The 19,253-nt window shown below is 34.9% G+C and overlaps 2 protein-coding genes and 1 pseudogene across 2 annotated transcripts; all 3 read left to right on the top strand.

Moving 5' to 3' along the window:
• The first annotated feature begins 6,135 nt into the window (after positions 1–6,135).
• On the top strand, positions 6,136–6,930 carry LOC145098452 (putative ripening-related protein 1; annotated as a pseudogene).
• Positions 6,931–13,253: 6,323 nt separating this feature from the next.
• Positions 13,254–14,047, top strand: LOC145098453 (putative ripening-related protein 1). Its single transcript, XM_079036089.1, has 2 exons — positions 13,254–13,268; positions 13,481–14,047. The coding sequence occupies exons 1-2, from the start codon at positions 13,254–13,256 to the stop codon at positions 14,045–14,047; spliced, it is 582 nt and encodes a 193-aa protein (XP_078892215.1).
• Positions 14,048–16,222: 2,175 nt separating this feature from the next.
• On the top strand, positions 16,223–16,855 carry LOC145098454 (kiwellin-1-like). The gene has a single exon (XM_079036091.1). The coding sequence runs from the start codon at positions 16,223–16,225 to the stop codon at positions 16,853–16,855; it is 633 nt and encodes a 210-aa protein (XP_078892217.1).
• The last annotated feature ends 2,398 nt before the right edge of the window (positions 16,856–19,253 follow it).

Here is a 19,253-nt window from a genome sequence, read left to right on the forward strand (position 1 = left end):
TGTTACTTATCAAAACAAAACCACAATAGCAGTAAAATTATCACCCATATGAAGTCGCAACACCGACAGCTTCTTGATTTGATACCACATCCCAAATCCCATCACATCCGATTATCATAAACTCATCATCTTCGCTCAACACCATTTGTCTCACTTCTTGTTTTTTAAGAAGGGATGATTTTCTAACCGATTGGTAACTTCATATGCCAGCCTCCTAGGGCCTGCATGACCGCCAGCTCACAGTTGAGATGCCCATCTTCAGTATACACACCTGATTCTTCCACTCTCTTCTTCTCATCTAAATAACAAGACGTATTTTCTTGTGAAAATGGAATTGAGATTCCATTCCGACACAAGACCGCATAAGATTGATGGAGACAAAACGAAAGCTAGTCGACCATGCTTAAGAAGACTCTCAGTCATGGTTTTCCGGTAAGGGTCTTTCTCCTCTTAGAATATCACGATTGATTCATGCTTGTTTTACAAAAACAGTATTTCATGTTCTCTTTGTTGTTCTCGCAAGAGATTCTCATGAGAGCATCAGTAATGATTGATGCTTTTCTAATTAAAGCAATTTGTAATTCCACTTTCTTATTGAGCAGAGAGTGAGCGATACTCCTATCTCTTGGAAAGAGGTGCTAAACGCGATTTCTCTTTAATCAAAAGCTTGTGAAAGTTGTTTTCTAAGGGTTTTAAATCTCGAAAACCGGCGTTAATGATTTAAAATTTATGTAAGAAAACAGTTAATGCGGTTGTCCCATAGTAATTGATGACACTACTTTTGTTAGTGAGGGTTTGGTTAGCTAGTAGAAAGGCTTTGTAATGGGAATGTTTTACATCCTTTAAAAATGATAAGCTTTTGTACGATGATTGTGGGAGCTCGTAATCTTGAAAGAATAATTTCATGGCATGATTTTTCAAGTATGATGTTGTTACGGAACCGTAATGGCCAGCAAAAATGGCATAGAAGAAAAATGGAACTTTGAGTGGTCATTTTGACATACGATGTGTTCATCTTAGTTTGCTTTGCGTGAGGGTTCCGATGTCTATGTGAAACTTCTCAGTCTCATGTTTGGGTTGAATTTTGTCGCGCGCACGATGTGTTCATCCTAGTTTGGAGTGGTCATTTTGACATACGATGTGTTCATCTTAGTTTGCCTTGCGTGAGGGTTCCGATGTCTATGTGAAACTTCTCGGTCTCATGTTTGTGTTGAATTTTGTCGTGCGCACGGGGTGGGGGTTGGGGGTGGTAAGGTTTTGAGACTATCTAGACAAATTACAACGTACTAAAAGCTGAATATGTATGCATTAGTCCACGAGATAGATTCAAATCAAGCAAGATTTACTTTATATATCACGTCTAGTAAGATAAACAAGATAGTAGGTCTGCAACTGAAACAACCAAACTAGCATGTGTAAAAACATTTCAAAGATATTAATCTGTAAAGGTATTGATGTAACTATATATACTAATGACTAGAGGTTCACACCAAACTTATCAGCACCAATCCATTCAAACCATTATATACATATGCTATGTTATACAAATATTAACGTACCAATAGATGTATATGTATTCAAACAACAACGGATATGACACACACAGAGACAAAAAAACCATTCAGTTTTATATTCTTTCATGGTAGAATTAATTCCACTACAAAATTATAGACTACTTTTTCCAACTCATATGAAGCAGCCTTACAAATAGACTTTACCACGAACACAATAATATATATATATATATATATATATATATATATATATATGTGTGTGTGTGTGTGTGTGTGTGTGTATTTTCACATTCTAATTCCCTTTATGCAATCAGACAACACCTTGCACCATAATCACGGGCGACACGAACCCATAAAAGTCTCGCCGTGATTATTATCAAAACAAAACCAGAATAGCAGTAAAATTATCACCCATAGGTATTCGCAACACCGACAACTTCTTGATTTGATACCACATGCCAAATCCCAACACATCCGATAATCATAAAGTCATCATCTGCGCTGAACACCATTTGTGTCACTTCTTTTTTTCTAAGAAGGGATGATTTTCTAACCGATTGGTAACTTCATATGCCAGCCTCCTAGGGCCCGCATGACCGCTAGCTCACAGTTGAGATGCCCATCTTCAGTATACGCACCTAATTCTTCCACTCTCTTCTTCTCATCTAAATAACATGGCATATCTTCTTCTGACAATGGAATTGCGATTCCATTTCGACACAAGACAGTACTAGATTGATGGAGACAAAACGAAATCCAGTCGACCATGCTTAAGAAGACTCACAATCATGGTTTTCCGGTAAGCGTATGATTCTCCTCGTAGAATATCACGATTAATTCATGCTTGTTTTACAAAAACAGTATTTCTTGTTTTCTTTGTTGTTCTCCCAAGAGATTCTCAAGAGAACATCACTAATGATCTATACTTTTCTAATTAAAGGAATATGTGTTTCCACTTTCTTATTGAGCAAAGAGTGAGCGATACTCCTACCTCTTGGAAGGAGGTGCTAAAAGGCCTTTTCTATTTACTCTAAAGCTTGTGAAAGTTGTCTATTAAGGGTTTATAATCTCGAAAACCGGCATTAACGATTTACAATGGATGTACGAAAATTGAAACAATTAATGCGGTTGTCCCATAGTAATTGATGATGCTACTTTAGTTAGTGAGGGTTTGGTAAGCTAGCAGAAAGGCTTTGCAATGGGAAGGGCTGCATCCTTTAAAAATGATTAAATTATACAAAATGATTGTGGGAGCTCATAATATTGAAAGAATAATTTCAATGCGTGATTTTTGAAGTATGATCTTTTTACAAAGCCGCAACGACCGTAAAAAATGGCAAAGAAGGAAAATGGAACTTGCAGTGTTCATTTTGACATATAAAGGGATGATTTTCTAACTGATTGGTAACTCCATATGCCAGCCTCCTAGGGTCGGTATGACTGCCTGCGCTCACAGTTGAGACCCCAATCTTCAGTATACACACCTAATTGTTCCACTCTCTTCTTTTCATCTAAATAACATGGCATATCTTCTTGTGAAAATGAAATTGCGATTCAATCCCGACACAAGACTGCACTAGATTTATGGAGACAAAAACGAAAGCTAGTCGACCCTGCTTAAGAAGTCTCTCAGTCATGATTTTCCGGTAAGCGTGTGATTCTCGTCGTGGAATATCACGATTGATTCATGCTTGTTTTACAAAAATAGTATTCCATGATTTCTATGTTGTTCTCACAGGAGATTCTCGGGAGAGCATCACTAATGATCGATGCTTTTCTAATTAAAGCAATATGTGTTTAAACTTCCTTATTGAGCAAAGAATGAGTGATACTCCTATCTCTTGGAAAGAGGTGCTAAAGGGGCCTTTCTCTTTATTCTAAAGCTTGTGAAAGTTATATTCTAAGGGTTTCAAATCTCAAAACTGACATTAACGATTTACAGTTGATGTACAAGGATGAAAACAGTTAATATGACTGTCCTATAGTAATTGATAATGTTGCTTTAGTCAGTGAGGGTTTGGTCGGCTAGTAGAAAGGCTTTGCAATGGGAGGGTTTACTTCCTTTAAAAATGGTTAAATTATGCATAATGATTATAATCTTGAAAGAATAATTTCATGGCATGATTTTTTCAAGTATGATGCTGTTACGGAGTCGTAATGGCTATCAAAAAGGGCATAGAACGAAAATGGAACTTTGAGTGGTCATTTTGACATATGATGCGTTCATCTTAGTTCGCTTTTCATTAGGCTTCCCATGTCTTTGTGAGACTTCTTGATCTCTTTTTTGGGTTGAATCATTCTCCGTGGGGGGAGTATGGTTTTGAGACGGTGTATACAGCCTACACTGTATAAAAGAGTGAATAAGTATGCATTCGTCTACGAGATACATGCAAATCACGCAAGATTGACTCTGTATATCATGTCTAGTAGGCTAAACAAGATAGTAGGTATGCAACTGAAACAACCAAACTAGCATGTGTAAACTCATTTCAGAGATATCAATTGTGTTTGTAAAAATAATTAACCAAGGGAGATCCCAAGATTTCTAGTGGTTTCACAGTGTTGAGGCTCAATTAAACAAAATTATCTAACATTCAACTGTAATGTATCAAATGCTCTCCACAACAAGCCTTCCATCATGAAACCATAAAGATTAAAATACATATTTTAACAATTATACATATGATCTCTATAACCTAAATTAATTGTTCTATCGTCTAATTATATAAACTTCCAATCCAATTTAAAATAGAAAACTTGTTTGCCTATTTTTAATGAATTACCCTTAAGTTCATTTTGCTTTATAGAAAATAACATGAAAGTGTTCTTCACCCTCAAACAGCAGCCTACAACTTAAATCCAGTAAAAACTACTACTAAAATACTCATCCAAAGAGAGAAGAGCCACGACCATATTCAATCAAATATTGTTTATTCTTATGAATTAATCAAAAATAATAACGGAACTTGACGTATTGTAGGGTATTAAAAAAAATTCACACATAGATAGTTGGGAATTGATAATGAAATTTAAACATAATCAGTTTAACGAAATTTGAATAAATCGAGAATCACACCGGAACATAAAGTCCTGAAAAGCATTCCTAAATTTCAGACAAGATAGTTGGGATATTAATTTTCATTTTTGATAAAAACAAATGGCTTTCAAGTCAGTATTTTATGATTCAATTTAGGGGTCTGTATCATATTAAACAAAATTTAAATGAGTTAGAATGTATTGTGGGAGTGTAGATCAGCGAAAATATGTATATATAAGTTAACGCTTTCGAGTGTATCATGCGTATATAGTTAACGGTCTCATGTGTGTATTAAATAACCATGCCAAGTAAACATGTATTCAAATTTTAGTAGATTATATTAATTGGTTTGGTAAAAATTTCTATTTTTGTAATCTGTTCATATCTATTATGTTTTTTATTCTTTTGCACCTAGACTATCTTTTTGATATTCTATTATACCACTATACGTTCCTACCCGACACTAAAATAGTATATTGTCCTTAACAAATTATTTTGCATTTTTCTAATTCTTATTATCTTTTATTTTATTATGAGATTCACTACCAACCCTACTCCCACTATGGCACCCACAACAATTCGTTGGCGACAATTTTGTTCTTCACCCCGACACAATTCTCCCATATATCCAATGTCGTTATAAAAGAAATTAATGTAATTTATTTGTTTCTCATTCATCAACAACTTATCTTTATGTTTCGAATATAATTAGTTTATTTAGCAATTGTCATTTTAAAAGATTAACATAATTTGAATTAATAATGTGGATGGTTATATTTTTGTTATAAAATATTTTATTTAGATTATATAACCAAAAATTGTAAATAGATATATTGAAAGCTAATAACTCATAGGATATTTTTGACAATCCATATAAATCTAAAAAAGGGAACTTACTATGGGATACATTTTTAGTTCAAAAAATGGTGTACCGTAAGGTGAAATAGTATTAGGATAATTATTTACACTATTTTTATGTAATAAGTTAGTGTCGGCCCGTGATATTTAAAGACACTCAAATCTATAAATTTGCTAGAACAAACGTACATGATAGAGATAGAAATATAATTACAAGATAACTAACAAGTAGGAATCAAATTTTCAAATATTGAAAACTGAATAGTAAACCGCACCATCTCAACGGCACGTGTCAACCCGCAATCAAGCCTATGTGCGTGGAATGTTAACTGCGGAATACTAGCGAAAGGACTCTTAATGTCAGTATTTCTATATTTGTACCAAATGTATATGTACAGCTTGATATATAGTACATTTACTTTGATGCAAGAACCAAAGGCCAGGTTAAAACGTAATATGATAAGGTCATGGTTAATTATGTGGAATGATGAGTAATGTTACGTACTAATTAAGCAATATGGAGTATCAATTATATTAACATGATTTTACCTGCATGTTTAATATACAAGAGAAATATGCGGTTAGATTGGTAAAATTTTGAAACTATTATTTTTACAGAATCAATGGAAAATATTTTCCCCAAATAAAATAATAGTCGCTGTAATTTTAGATATACTTTATAAAGCAACAAGGAGACAAAATTACACACAACATGCAGCTAGCATAATGGACAACAATGTAGTATGTCCGTGCACTAAAAATTACTTGGTTTTCTTAAATGGGAAAGTGAATATCCAAAGGATGTTTTATTGGCGTAGAACAACATTCAGTTGAAAAAAAAAAAAAAATACAACAGAGTTGACTATTATCTTGTCTCTTTGTTAAGCAAAAGGCTATATTAGCATAACCCATTTGTCTTGCTACTCATCCAAGAGCATTGTAAACGGTAACTAGCAACATCTAAAAGGCAATGAAGAATTTCGTTTTTTTCTGTTCTTGGTTCTCCTGGCAACAACTTCATTGGAGATCAATGCTCAAACATGCAAACCAAGTGGTGGTATCCGGGGAAGAAAACCGCATCCAGGAGAATGCAACCGTGAGAACAACTCGGATTGTTGTGTCCAAGGTAAGTTTTACACCACGTATACATGCTCGCCTCCAGTGACAGGCGATACTTAAGCAACACTGACAATAAACAGTTTCCAAAAGGGAGCTGATGGTGGTGGTCCGTCGGAGTGTGACAACCAATACCACTCTGATGACACACCAGTTGTGGCGCTGTCAAGTGGATGGTACAAGGGAGGGGATAGGTGCCACAAGTGTATTACCATCAATGGAAATGGGATGAGTGTAAAGGCAATGGTTGTGGATGAGTGTGACTCTACAATGGGGTGCGATGATGATCATGACTATCAACCACCTTGCCCTAATAATAGTGTTGATGCTTCCAAAGCAGTGTGGAAGGCCTTAGGGGTATCCGAGGATAACTGGGGAGATTTGGATATTACCTGGACAGAGTGATGTTAATCTAGCTCTCCTTTTAAAACATCAAATACTATTTCTGTTTCTGTTATTTGTGGATATTGTAATCTGTAAAATTATTGCTGTAACTATATATACTAATGACTAGAGGTTCACACCAAACTTATCAACACCACTATCCATTCAAACCCATATAGAGATATATTACGTTATACACATATTAACATACCTTTAGATGTATATGGATTCAAAAAACAACTGATATGACACACAAAGACACACAAAACCCATTCAGTGGTATAATCTTTCATGATAAAATCAATTCCACTACTAAATTTTAGACTAGTTTTTCCTACTCATATGAAGCAGCCCTACAAATAGACTTTACCACAAACAGAATAAAAAAAATTATGTATTTTCACATTCTAATTCACTTTATGCAATCAGACAACACCCCGCACCATAATCACAGGCAAACCGAACCTTTAACAGACTCTACCTGTTAATTATCAAAACAAAACCACAATAGCAGTAAAATTATCACCCATATGAAGTCGCAACACCGACAGCTTCTTGATTTGATACCACATCCCAAATCCCATCACATCCGATTATCATAAACTCATCATCTTCGCTCAACACCATTTGTCTCACTTCTTGTTTTTTAAGAAGGGATGATTTTCTAACCGATTGGTAACTTCATATGCCAGCCTCCTAGGGCCTGCATGACCGCCAGCTCACAGTTGAGATGCCCATCTTCAGTATACACACCTGATTCTTCCACTCTCTTCTTCTCATCTAAATAACAAGACGTATTTTCTTGTGAAAATGGAATTGAGATTCCATTCCGACACAAGACCGCATAAGATTGATGGAGACAAAACGAAAGCTAGTCGACCATGCTTAAGAAGACTCTCAGTCATGGTTTTCCGGTAAGGGTCTTTCTCCTCTTAGAATATCACGATTGATTCATGCTTGTTTTACAAAAACAGTATTTCATGTTCTCTTTGTTGTTCTCGCAAGAGATTCTCATGAGAGCATCAGTAATGATTGATGCTTTTCTAATTAAAGCAATTTGTAATTCCACTTTCTTATTGAGCAGAGAGTGAGCGATACTCCTATCTCTTGGAAAGAGGTGCTAAACGCGATTTCTCTTTAATCAAAAGCTTGTGAAAGTTGTTTTCTAAGGGTTTTAAATCTCGAAAACCAGCGTTAATGATTTAAAATTTATGTAAGAAAACAGTTAATGCGGTTGTCCCATAGTAATTGATGACACTACTTTTGTTAGTGAGGGTTTGGTTAGCTAGTAGAAAGGCTTTGTAATGGGAATGTTTTACATCCTTTAAAAATGATAAGCTTTTGTACGATGATTGTGGGAGCTCGTAATCTTGAAAGAATAATTTCATGGCATGATTTTTCAAGTATGATGTTGTTACGGAACCGTAATGGCCAGCAAAAATGGCATAGAAGAAAAATGGAACTTTGAGTGGTCATTTTGACATACGATGTGTTCATCTTAGTTTGCTTTGCGTGAGGGTTCCGATGTCTATGTGAAACTTCTCAGTCTCATGTTTGGGTTGAATTTTGTCGCGCGCACGATGTGTTCATCCTAGTTTGGAGTGGTCATTTTGACATACGATGTGTTCATCTTAGTTTGCCTTGCGTGAGGGTTCCGATGTCTATGTGAAACTTCTCGGTCTCATGTTTGTGTTGAATTTTGTCGTGCGCACGGGGTGGGGGTTGGGGGTGGTAAGGTTTTGAGACTATCTAGACAAATTACAACGTACTAAAAGCTGAATATGTATGCATTAGTCCACGAGATAGATTCAAATCAAGCAAGATTTACTTTATATATCACGTCTAGTAAGATAAACAAGATAGTAGGTCTGCAACTGAAACAACCAAACTAGCATGTGTAAACTCATTTCAAAGATATTAATCTGTAAAGGTATTGATGTAACTATATATACTAATGACTAGAGGTTCACACCAAACTTATCAGCACCAATCCATTCAAACCATTATATACATATGCTATGTTATACAGATATTAACGTACCAATAGATGTATATGTATTCAAACAACAACGGATATGACACACACAGAGACAAAAAAACCATTCAGTTTTATATTCTTTCATGGTAGAATTAATTCCACTACAAAATTATAGACTACTTTTTCCAACTCATATGAAGCAGCCTTATAAATAGACTTTACCACGAACACAATAATATATATATATATATATATATATATATATATATATATGTGTGTGTGTGTGTGTGTGTGTATTTTCACATTCTAATTCCCTTTATGCAATCAGACAACACCTTGCACCATAATCACGGGCGACACGAACCCATAAAAGTCTCGCCGTGATTATTATCAAAACAAAACCAGAATAGCAGTAAAATTATCACCCATAGGTATTCGCAACACCGACAACTTCTTGATTTGATACCACATGCCAAATCCCAACACATCCGATAATCATAAAGTCATCATCTTCGCTGAACACCATTTGTGTCACTTCTTTTTTTCTAAGAAGGGATGATTTTCTAACCGATTGGTAACTTCATATGCCAGCCTCCTAGGGCCCACATGACCGCTAGCTCACAGTTGAGATGCCCATCTTCAGTATACGCACCTAATTCTTCCACTCTCTTCTTCTCATCTAAATAACATGGCATATCTTCTTCTGACAATGGAATTGCGATTCCATTTCGACACAAGACAGTACTAGATTGATGGAGACAAAACGAAATCTAGTCGACCATGCTTAAGAAGACTCACAGTCATGGTTTTCCGGTAAGCGTATGATTCTCCTCGTAGAATATCACGATTAATTCATGCTTGTTTTACAAAAACAGTATTTCTTGTTTTCTTTGTTGTTCTCCCAAGAGATTCTCAAGAGAACATCACTAATGATCTATACTTTTCTAATTAAAGGAATATGTGTTTCCACTTTCTTATTGAGCAAAGAGTGAGCGATACTCCTACCTCTTGGAAAGAGGTGCTAAAAGGCCTTTTCTATTTACTCTAAAGCTTGTGAAAGTTGTCTTTTAAGGGTTTATAATCTCGAAAACCGGCATTAACGATTTACAATGGATGTACGAAAATTGAAACAATTAATGCGGTTGTCCCATAGTAATTGATGATGCTACTTTAGTTAGTGAGGGTTTGGTAAGCTAGCAGAAAGGCTTTGCAATGGGAAGGGCTGCATCCTTTAAAAATGATTAAATTATACAAAATGATTGTGGGAGCTCATAATATTGAAAGAATAATTTCAATGCGTGATTTTTGAAGTATGATCTTTTTACAAAGCCGCAATGACCGTAAAAAATGGCAAAGAAGGAAAATGGAACTTGCAGTGGTCATTTTGACATATAAAGGGATGATTTTCTAACCGATTGGTAACTCCATATGCCAGCCTCCTAGGGTCGGTATGACTGCCTGCGCTCACAGTTGAGACCCCAATCTTCAGTATACTCACCTAATTGTTCCACTCTCTTCTTTTCATCTAAATAACATGGCATATCTTCTTGTGAAAATGAAATTGCGATTCAATCCCGACACAAGACTGCACTAGATTTATGGAGACAAAAACGAAAGCTAGTCGACCCTGCTTAAGAAGTCTCTCAGTCATGATTTTCCGGTAAGCGTGTGATTCTCGTCGTGGAATATCACGATTGATTCATGCTTGTTTTACAAAAATAGTATTCCATGATTTCTATGTTGTTCTCACAGGAGATTCTCGGGAGAGCATCACTAATGATCGATGCTTTTCTAATTAAAGCAATATGTGTTTAAACTTCCTTATTGAGCAAAGAATGAGTGATACTCCTATCTCTTGGAAAGAGGTGCTAAAGGGGTCTTTCTCTTTATTATAAAGCTTGTGAAAGTTATATTCTAAGGGTTTCAAATCTCAAAACTGACATTAACGATTTACAGTTGATGTACAAGGATGAAAACAGTTAATATGACTGTCCTATAGTAATTGATAATGTTGCTTTAGTCAGTGAGGGTTTGGTCGGCTAGTAGAAAGGCTTTGCAATGGGAGGGTTTACTTCCTTTAAAAATGGTTAAATTATGCATAATGATTATAATCTTGAAAGAATAATTTCATGGCATGATTTTTTCAAGTATGATGCTGTTACGGAGTCGCAATGGCTGTCAAAAAGGGCATAGAACGAAAATGGAACTTTGAGTGGTCATTTTGACATATGATGCGTTCATCTTAGTTCGCTTTTCATTAGGCTTCCCATGTCTTTGTGAGACTTCTTGATCTTTTGTTTGGGTTGAATCATTCTCCGTGGGGGGAGTATGGTTTTGAGACGGTGTATACAGCCTACACTGTATAAAAGAGTGAATAAGCATGCATTCGTCTACGAGATACATGCAAATCACGCAAGATTGACTCTATATATCATGTCTAGTAGGATAAACAAGATAGTAGGTATGCAACTGAAACAACCAAACTAGCATGTGTAAACTCATTTCAGAGATATCAATTGTGTTTGTAAAAATAATTAACCAAGGGAGATCCCAAGATTTCTAGTGGTTTCACAGTGTTGAGGCTCAATTAAACAAAATTATCTAACATTCAACTGTAATGTATCAAATGCTCTCCACAACAAGCCTTCCATCATGAAACCATAAAGATTAAAATACATATTTTAACAATTATACATATGATCTCTATAACCTAAATTAATTGTTCTATCGTCTAATTATATAAACTTCCAATCCAATTTAAAATAGAAAACTTGTTTGCCTATTTTTAATGAATTACCCTTAAGTTCATTTTGCTTTATAGAAAATAACATGAAAGTGTTCTTCACCCTCAAACAGCAGCCTACAACTTAAATCCAGTAAAAACTACTACTAAAATACTCATCCAAAGAGAGAAGAGCCACGACCATATTCAATCAAATATTGTTTATTCTTATGAATTAATCAAAAATAATAACGGAACTTGACGTATTGTAGGGTATTAAAAAAAATTCACACATAGATAGTTGGGAATTGATAATGAAATTTAAACATAATCAGTTTAACGAAATTTGAATAAATTGAGAATCACACCGGAACATAAAGTCCTGAAAAGTATTCCTAAATTTCAGACAAGATAGTTGGGATATTAATTTTCATTTTTGATAAAAACAAATGGCTTTCAAGTCAGTATTTTATGATTCAATTTAGGGGTCTGTATCATATTAAATATAATTGAAAATAAGTTAGAATTTATTGTGGGAGCGTAAATCAGCGAAAGTATGTATATATAAGTTAACGCTTTTGAGTGTATCATGCATATATAGTTAACGGTCTCATGTGTGTATTAAATAACCATGCCAAATAAACATGTATTCAAATTTTAGTAGATTATATTAATTGGTTTGGTCAAAATTTCTATTTTTGTAATCTGTTCATATTTATTATGTTTTTTATTCTTTTGCACCTAGACTATCTTTCTGATATTCTATTATACCACAATACGGTTCCTACCCGACATTAAAATAGTATATTGTGCTTACAGATTATTTTGTATTTTTCTAATTCTTATAAAATATTTTATTTAGATTATATAACCAAAAATTGTAAATAGATATATTGAAAGCTAATAACTCATAGGATATTTTTGACAATCCATATAAATCTAAAAAAGGGAACTTACTATGGGATACATTTTTAGTTCAAAAAATGGTGTACCGTAAGGTGAAATAGTATTAGGATAATTATTTACACTATTTTTATGTAATAAGTTAGTGTCGGCCCGTGATATTTAAAGACACTCAAATCTATAAATTTGCTAGAACAAACGTACATGATAGAGATAGAAATATAATTACAAGATAACTAACAAGTAGGAATCAAATTTTCAAATATTGAAAACTGAATAGTAAACCGCACCATCTCAACGGCACGTGTCAACCCGCAATCAAGCCTATGTGCGTGGAATGTTAACTGCGGAATACTAGCGAAAGGACTCTTAATGTCAGTATTTCTATATTTGTACCAAATGTATATGTACAGCTTGATATATAGTACATTTACTTTGATGCAAGAACCAAAGGCCAGGTTAAAACGTAATATGATAAGGTCATGGTTAATTATGTGGAATGATGAGTAATGTTACGTACTAATTAAGCAATATGGAGTATCAATTATATTAACATGATTTTACCTGCATGTTTAATATACAAGAGAAATATGCGGTTAGATTGGTAAAATTTTGAAACTATTATTTTTACAGAATCAATGGAAAATATTTTCCCCAAATAAAATAATAGTCGCTGTAATTTTAGATATACTTTATAAAGCAACAAGGAGACAAAATTACACACAACATGCAGCTAGCATAATGGACAACAATGTAGTATGTCCGTGCACTAAAAATTACTTGGTTTTCTTAAATGGGAAAGTGAATATCCAAAGGATGTTTTATTGGCGTAGAACAACATTCAGTTGAAAAAAAAAAAAAATACAACAGAGTTGACTATTATCTTGTCTCTTTGTTAAGCAAAAGGCTATATTAGCATAACCCATTTGTCTTGCTACTCATCCAAGAGCATTGTAAACGGTAACTAGCAACATCTAAAAGGCAATGAAGAATTTCGTTTTTTTCTGTTCTTGGTTCTCCTGGCAACAACTTCATTGGAGATCAATGCTCAAACATGCAAACCAAGTGGTGGTATCCGGGGAAGAAAACCGCATCCAGGAGAATGCAACCGTGAGAACAACTCGGATTGTTGTGTCCAAGGTAAGTTTTACACCACGTATACATGCTCGCCTCCAGTGACAGGCGATACTAAAGCAACACTGACAATAAACAGTTTCCAAAAGGGAGGTGATGGTGGTGGTCCGTCGGAGTGTGACAACCAATACCACTCTGATGACACACCAGTTGTGGCGCTGTCAACTGGATGGTACAAGGGAGGGGATAGGTGCCACAAGTATATTACCATCAATGGAAATGGGAGGAGTGTAAAGGCAATGGTTGTGGATGAGTGTGACTCTACTATGGGGTGCGATGATGATCATGACTATCAACCACCTTGCCCTAATAATATTGTTGATGCTTCTAAAGCAGTGTGGAAGGCCTTAGGGGTATCCGAGGATAACTGGGGAGATTTGGATATTACCTGGACAGAGTGATGTTAATCTAGCTCTCCTTTTAAAACATCAAATACTATTTCTGTTTCTGATATTGTAATCTGTAAAATTATTGATGTAACTATATATACTAATGACTAGAGGTTCACTCCAAACTTATCAGCACCACTATCCATTCAAACCCATATAAATATATATTACGTTATACACTTACTAACATACCTTTAGATGTATATGGATTCAAACAACAACTGATATGACACACGGAGACACACAAAACACATTCAGTGGTATAATCTTTCATGATAGAATCAATTCCACTACTAAATTTTAGACTACTTTTTCCTACTCATATGAAGCAGCCCTACAAATAGACTTTACCACAAACACAATAAAAATAATTATGTATTTTCACATTCTAATTCCCTTTATGAAATCAGACAACACCCCCCACCATAATCACGGGCAACCCGAACCCGTAACAGACTCTACCTGATTCTTATCAAAACAAAACCACAATAGCAGTAAAATTATCACCCATATGAAGTCGCAACACCGACAGCTTCTTGATTTGATACCACATCCCAAATCCCAGCACATCTGATAATCAGCGAAAGTATGTATATATAAGTTAACGCTTTTGAGTGTATCATGCATATATAGTTAACGGTCTCATGTGTGTATTAAATAACCATGCCAAATAAACATGTATTCAAATTTTAGTAGATTATATTAATTGGTTTGGTCAAAATTTCTATTTTTGTAATCTGTTCATATCTATTATGTTTTTTATGCTTTTGCACCTAGACTATCTTTTTGATATTCTATTATACCACAATACCTTCCTACCCGACATTAAAATAGTATATTGTCTTTACAGATTATTTTGTATTTTTCTAATTCTTATTATCTTTTATTTTATTGTGAGATTCACTACTAACCCTACTCCCACTATGGCACCCACAACAATTCGTTGGCGACAATTTTGTTCTTCACCCCGACACAATTCTTCCATATATCCAATGTCGTTATAAAACAAATTAATGTAATTTATTTGTTTCTCACTCATCACCAACTTATCTTTATGTTTCGAATATAATTATTTTATTTAGCAATTGTCATTTTAAAAGATTAACATAATTTGAATTAATAATGTGGATGGTTATATTTTTTTTTATAAAATATTTTATTTAGATTATATAACCAAAAATTGTAAATAGATATATTGAAAGCTAATAACTCATAGGATATTTTTGACAATCCATATAAATCTAAAAAAGGGAACTTACTATGGGATACATTTTTAGTTCAAAAAATGGTGTACCGTAAGGTGAAATAGTATTAGGATAATTATTTACACTATTTTTATGTAATAAGTTAGTGTCGGCCCGTGATATTTAAAGACACTCAAATCTATAAATTTGCTAGAACAAACGTACATGATAGAGATAGAAATATAATTACAAGATAACTAAGAAGTTGGAATCAAAAATTTCAAATATTGAAAACTGAATAGTAAACCGCACCATCTCAACGGCACGTGTCAACCCGCATCAAAGCCTGTGTGCGTGGAACGTTAACTGCTGAATACTATCGAAAGGACTCTTAATGTCAGTATTTCTATATTTGTACCAAATGTATATGTACAGCTTGATATATAGTACATTTACTTTGATGCAAGAACCAAAGGCCAGGTTAAAACGTAATATGATAAGGTCATGGTTAATTATGTGGAATGATGTGTAATGTTACGTACTAATTAAGCAATATGGAGTATCAATTATATTAACATGATTTTACCTGCATGTTTAATATACAAGAGAAATATGCGGTTAGATTGGTAAAATTTTGAAACTATTATTTTTTACAGAATCAATGGAAAATATTTTCCCCAAATAAAATAATAGTCGCTGTAATTTTAGATATACTTTATAAATCAACAATGAGACAAAATTACACACAACATGCAGCTAGCATAATGGGCAATATTGTAGTATGTCCGTGCACTAAAAATTACTTGGTTTTCTTAAATGGAAAAGTGAATATCCAAAGGATGTTTTATTGGCGTAGAACAACATTCAGTTGAAAAAAAAAATACAACAGAGTTGACTATTATCTTGGCTCTTTGTTAAGCAAAAGGCTATATTAGTACAACCCATTTGCCTTGCTACTCATCCAACAACATTGTAAATAGTAACTAGCAACATCAAAAAGGCAATGAAGAATTTCGGTTTTTTTCTGCTCTTGGTTCTCCTGGCAACGACTTCATTGGAGATCAATGCTCAGACATGCAAACCAAGTGGTGGTATCCGGGGAAGAAAACCGCCTCCAGGAGAATGCAACCGTGAGAACAACTCGGATTGTTGTGTCCAAGGTAAGTTTTACACCACGTATACATGCTCGCCTCCAGTGACAGGCGATACTAAAGCAACACTGACAATAAACAGTTTCCAAAAGGGAGGTGATGGTGGTGGTCCGTTGGAGTGTGACAACCAATACCACTCTGATGACACACCAGTTGTGGCGCTGTCAACTGGATGGTACAAGGGAGGGGATAGGTGCCACAAGTATATTACCATCAATGGAAATGGGAGGAGTGTAAAGGCAATGGTTGTGGATGAGTGTGACTCTACTATGGGGTGCGATGATGATCATGACTATCTACCACCTTGCACTAATAATATTGTTGATGCTTCCAAAGCAGTGTGGAAGGCCTTAGGGGTATCTGAGGATAACTGGGGAGATTTGGATATTACCTGTCCACAGAGTGATGTTAATCTAGCTCTCCTTTTAAAACATCAAATACTATTTCTGTTTCTGTTATTTCACTACAAGAAACAGGACCTTTAGGGACAACAAATGTCGTCTCTATAGGTTAAAAAAGGCGTCCCAATAGGTGTCTGGGAGGACATGTCGTCCCTACAACTCTCGTCCTCATAGCCCCGTCGCAGCAGATCTTTTTGGCCGTCGGCCGTCGCTATAAATATCGTCACAATAGGTATCCTTTAGAGATGACATGTCGTCCTATCCTTGTTCGTCGCTACACTTTGTTGGTCTCCATAGATGAAGCTATAGAGACGACATGTTGTCTCTATAGGTATATCTATAAACACAACATGTTGTCTCCATAGATAGAGATGTAATCGACTCCCCTTACTCTTTAGCAACAGTATGTCGTCGTGGTAGATGCACCTTTAGAGACGACATGTCGTCTCTATAGATATACCTATAGAAACGACATGTCGTCTCTATAGGTATGCCCATACAACTCTTTGTTTCTCTATATTTTCTCAGTTGTCACATCACAAAATTGATAAATCAGTAAATTTACAAATGTAGTTGTCACATCACAAAATTGATAAATCAGTAAATTTACAACTGTATAGATCCCTATGTTTTCATTTCAATGAAATAACTTAAAACAACAAATAACAAAAAAAATGTCCATTAAATATCTATGGATTGTGGTAATAAATAACAAATCTACCACGAAACACTATGCATACTTATTGAACAAATTTCGCTACAAAAATATTTCCCCAACTTTTTTGCAATGCCAATGTGGCTACCAAAAACATGCTCAAACCCTATTAAAAAACAAGATAATTTCACATTTTAAATTTCTTTGTGCTTGATCTAAACAAACAAACACCTTAAGTTGGCTTTTTCATGTTACGCCCTGCACGGATAACTTCTTCCTAACAGTTGTGATGCAATCACCGATCTACAAAACAAAAAAAAAATGGTAAGCTATATATTTATTCTCTTTTTTTTCTACATTTAACTTAAAAAAAGGAAAATAAGAAAGTAGCAAAAGTTTTTATAGGTATACGCTGAGTTGATGATTTGGCGGTTGACAGCGTAATTGTCGAAAATGCCCTCCATCTGAGGGTCAATTGGATCGCCTGCGTGTTGATTTAATCCAACAACATTCCCATTATCATGCTCCCCCTAATCAAATTAAGTAAGAGAGACTTTATTATATGAAAAGAAAGGAAAAAAGAAAAGAGAGACCAAGGGTATAATGGGAATTACAGTCAAAGAAATTATGACGTCTTGTGTATCAAGTCCAGAATTTTCAGCAAGTGTCTTTGGCACAATAAGAAGAGCATCCGCAAAAGCTTGAACACTAAGCTGAGCACGCTAAAATTGTAACAACCCGAAGTTTTCCATTGTCGAAAAAACCCGTTCTACCCGTAAAATACGATGTTAATCAATTTGTTTCGTTTCCGTTTTGGGTTAAATTAAATAAATTTATATGTTTATTATAATCCAATGAGTGTCCAAACCCTTTAGGAACTCATGAAACTAGCCCAAAAACATTTATTTTAAAAAGCTTAGAAACGTCCCCGCCGGGTGACGGAAACTTAATCGGGTGCGACCTAAAACCCGTTTAAGGCCGGTATCGGGTAGAATTCCACCGTGTCCAAGTTTTAGGACCTATATAAACGTGTTTAAACATTCATTTGAAGCTTTTTCTTCCTCTCTCTACTCTCTCTCTAACCTCTCTCCTAAAATCCAAGTTTAAGGGTCCAAATCATCAATTTTAGGCTCCAAATCTTTGAGGTACCTTCCCTAACTTGATATGTAACCTCCCTAGCCTTCAAATTCGAGTTCAAAACATGGAATAGGACCACATTCATGAGTTTAAGGCCCTGGAATAGTCCTAGGCCGTGAACTCATATGAAATGGGTTTTTGGAGCAATAAAACCCTTCCAAACCACAATTGGACCTTAGATATGGCTAGATGGCTTTATGGAATGGACCTACAATGCCTTAAACTATAATATGGAGACTTGTATATGAGTTTATGGCCAAGGATGGTGTTTAGGCCGTAAACTCATAATTATAGGGTTTTTAAGCCCTTAAACCCTTCCTAAACCTCAACAAGACATGGATATGACTTCTAGAATAATTGCTTTAGCCTTGGAACACTTTAAACATAAATTTTGGGGGATTTACATGAGTTTACGGCCAAGGCATGTACTTGGGCCGTAAACTCCTCAACCTTGGGTGTAAATTCAATTTAAGGTGTTAGAAAGCCACTTTAACACCCCTAAAGCCTTAGAATAATTTTTAGAAGTGTTTACAAACAAGTTTTTGGCCTTAAAACATAATGAATCCCTCTCTAGGAGAGTTTACGGGCATGAGGGGGGTCTCATAGGCCGTAAACTCCAAAAACACCTCAAAAGTACCATAAAATTCATGTAAGGCCTTGGAACAATTTTAGCAATCACATGTGATTTGT

This window comes from Lactuca serriola, chromosome 4, assembly GCF_051521515.1.
Source record: "Lactuca serriola cultivar US96UC23 chromosome 4, Lser_US96UC23_V15, whole genome shotgun sequence".
Taxonomy (NCBI): domain Eukaryota; kingdom Viridiplantae; phylum Streptophyta; class Magnoliopsida; order Asterales; family Asteraceae; genus Lactuca; species Lactuca serriola.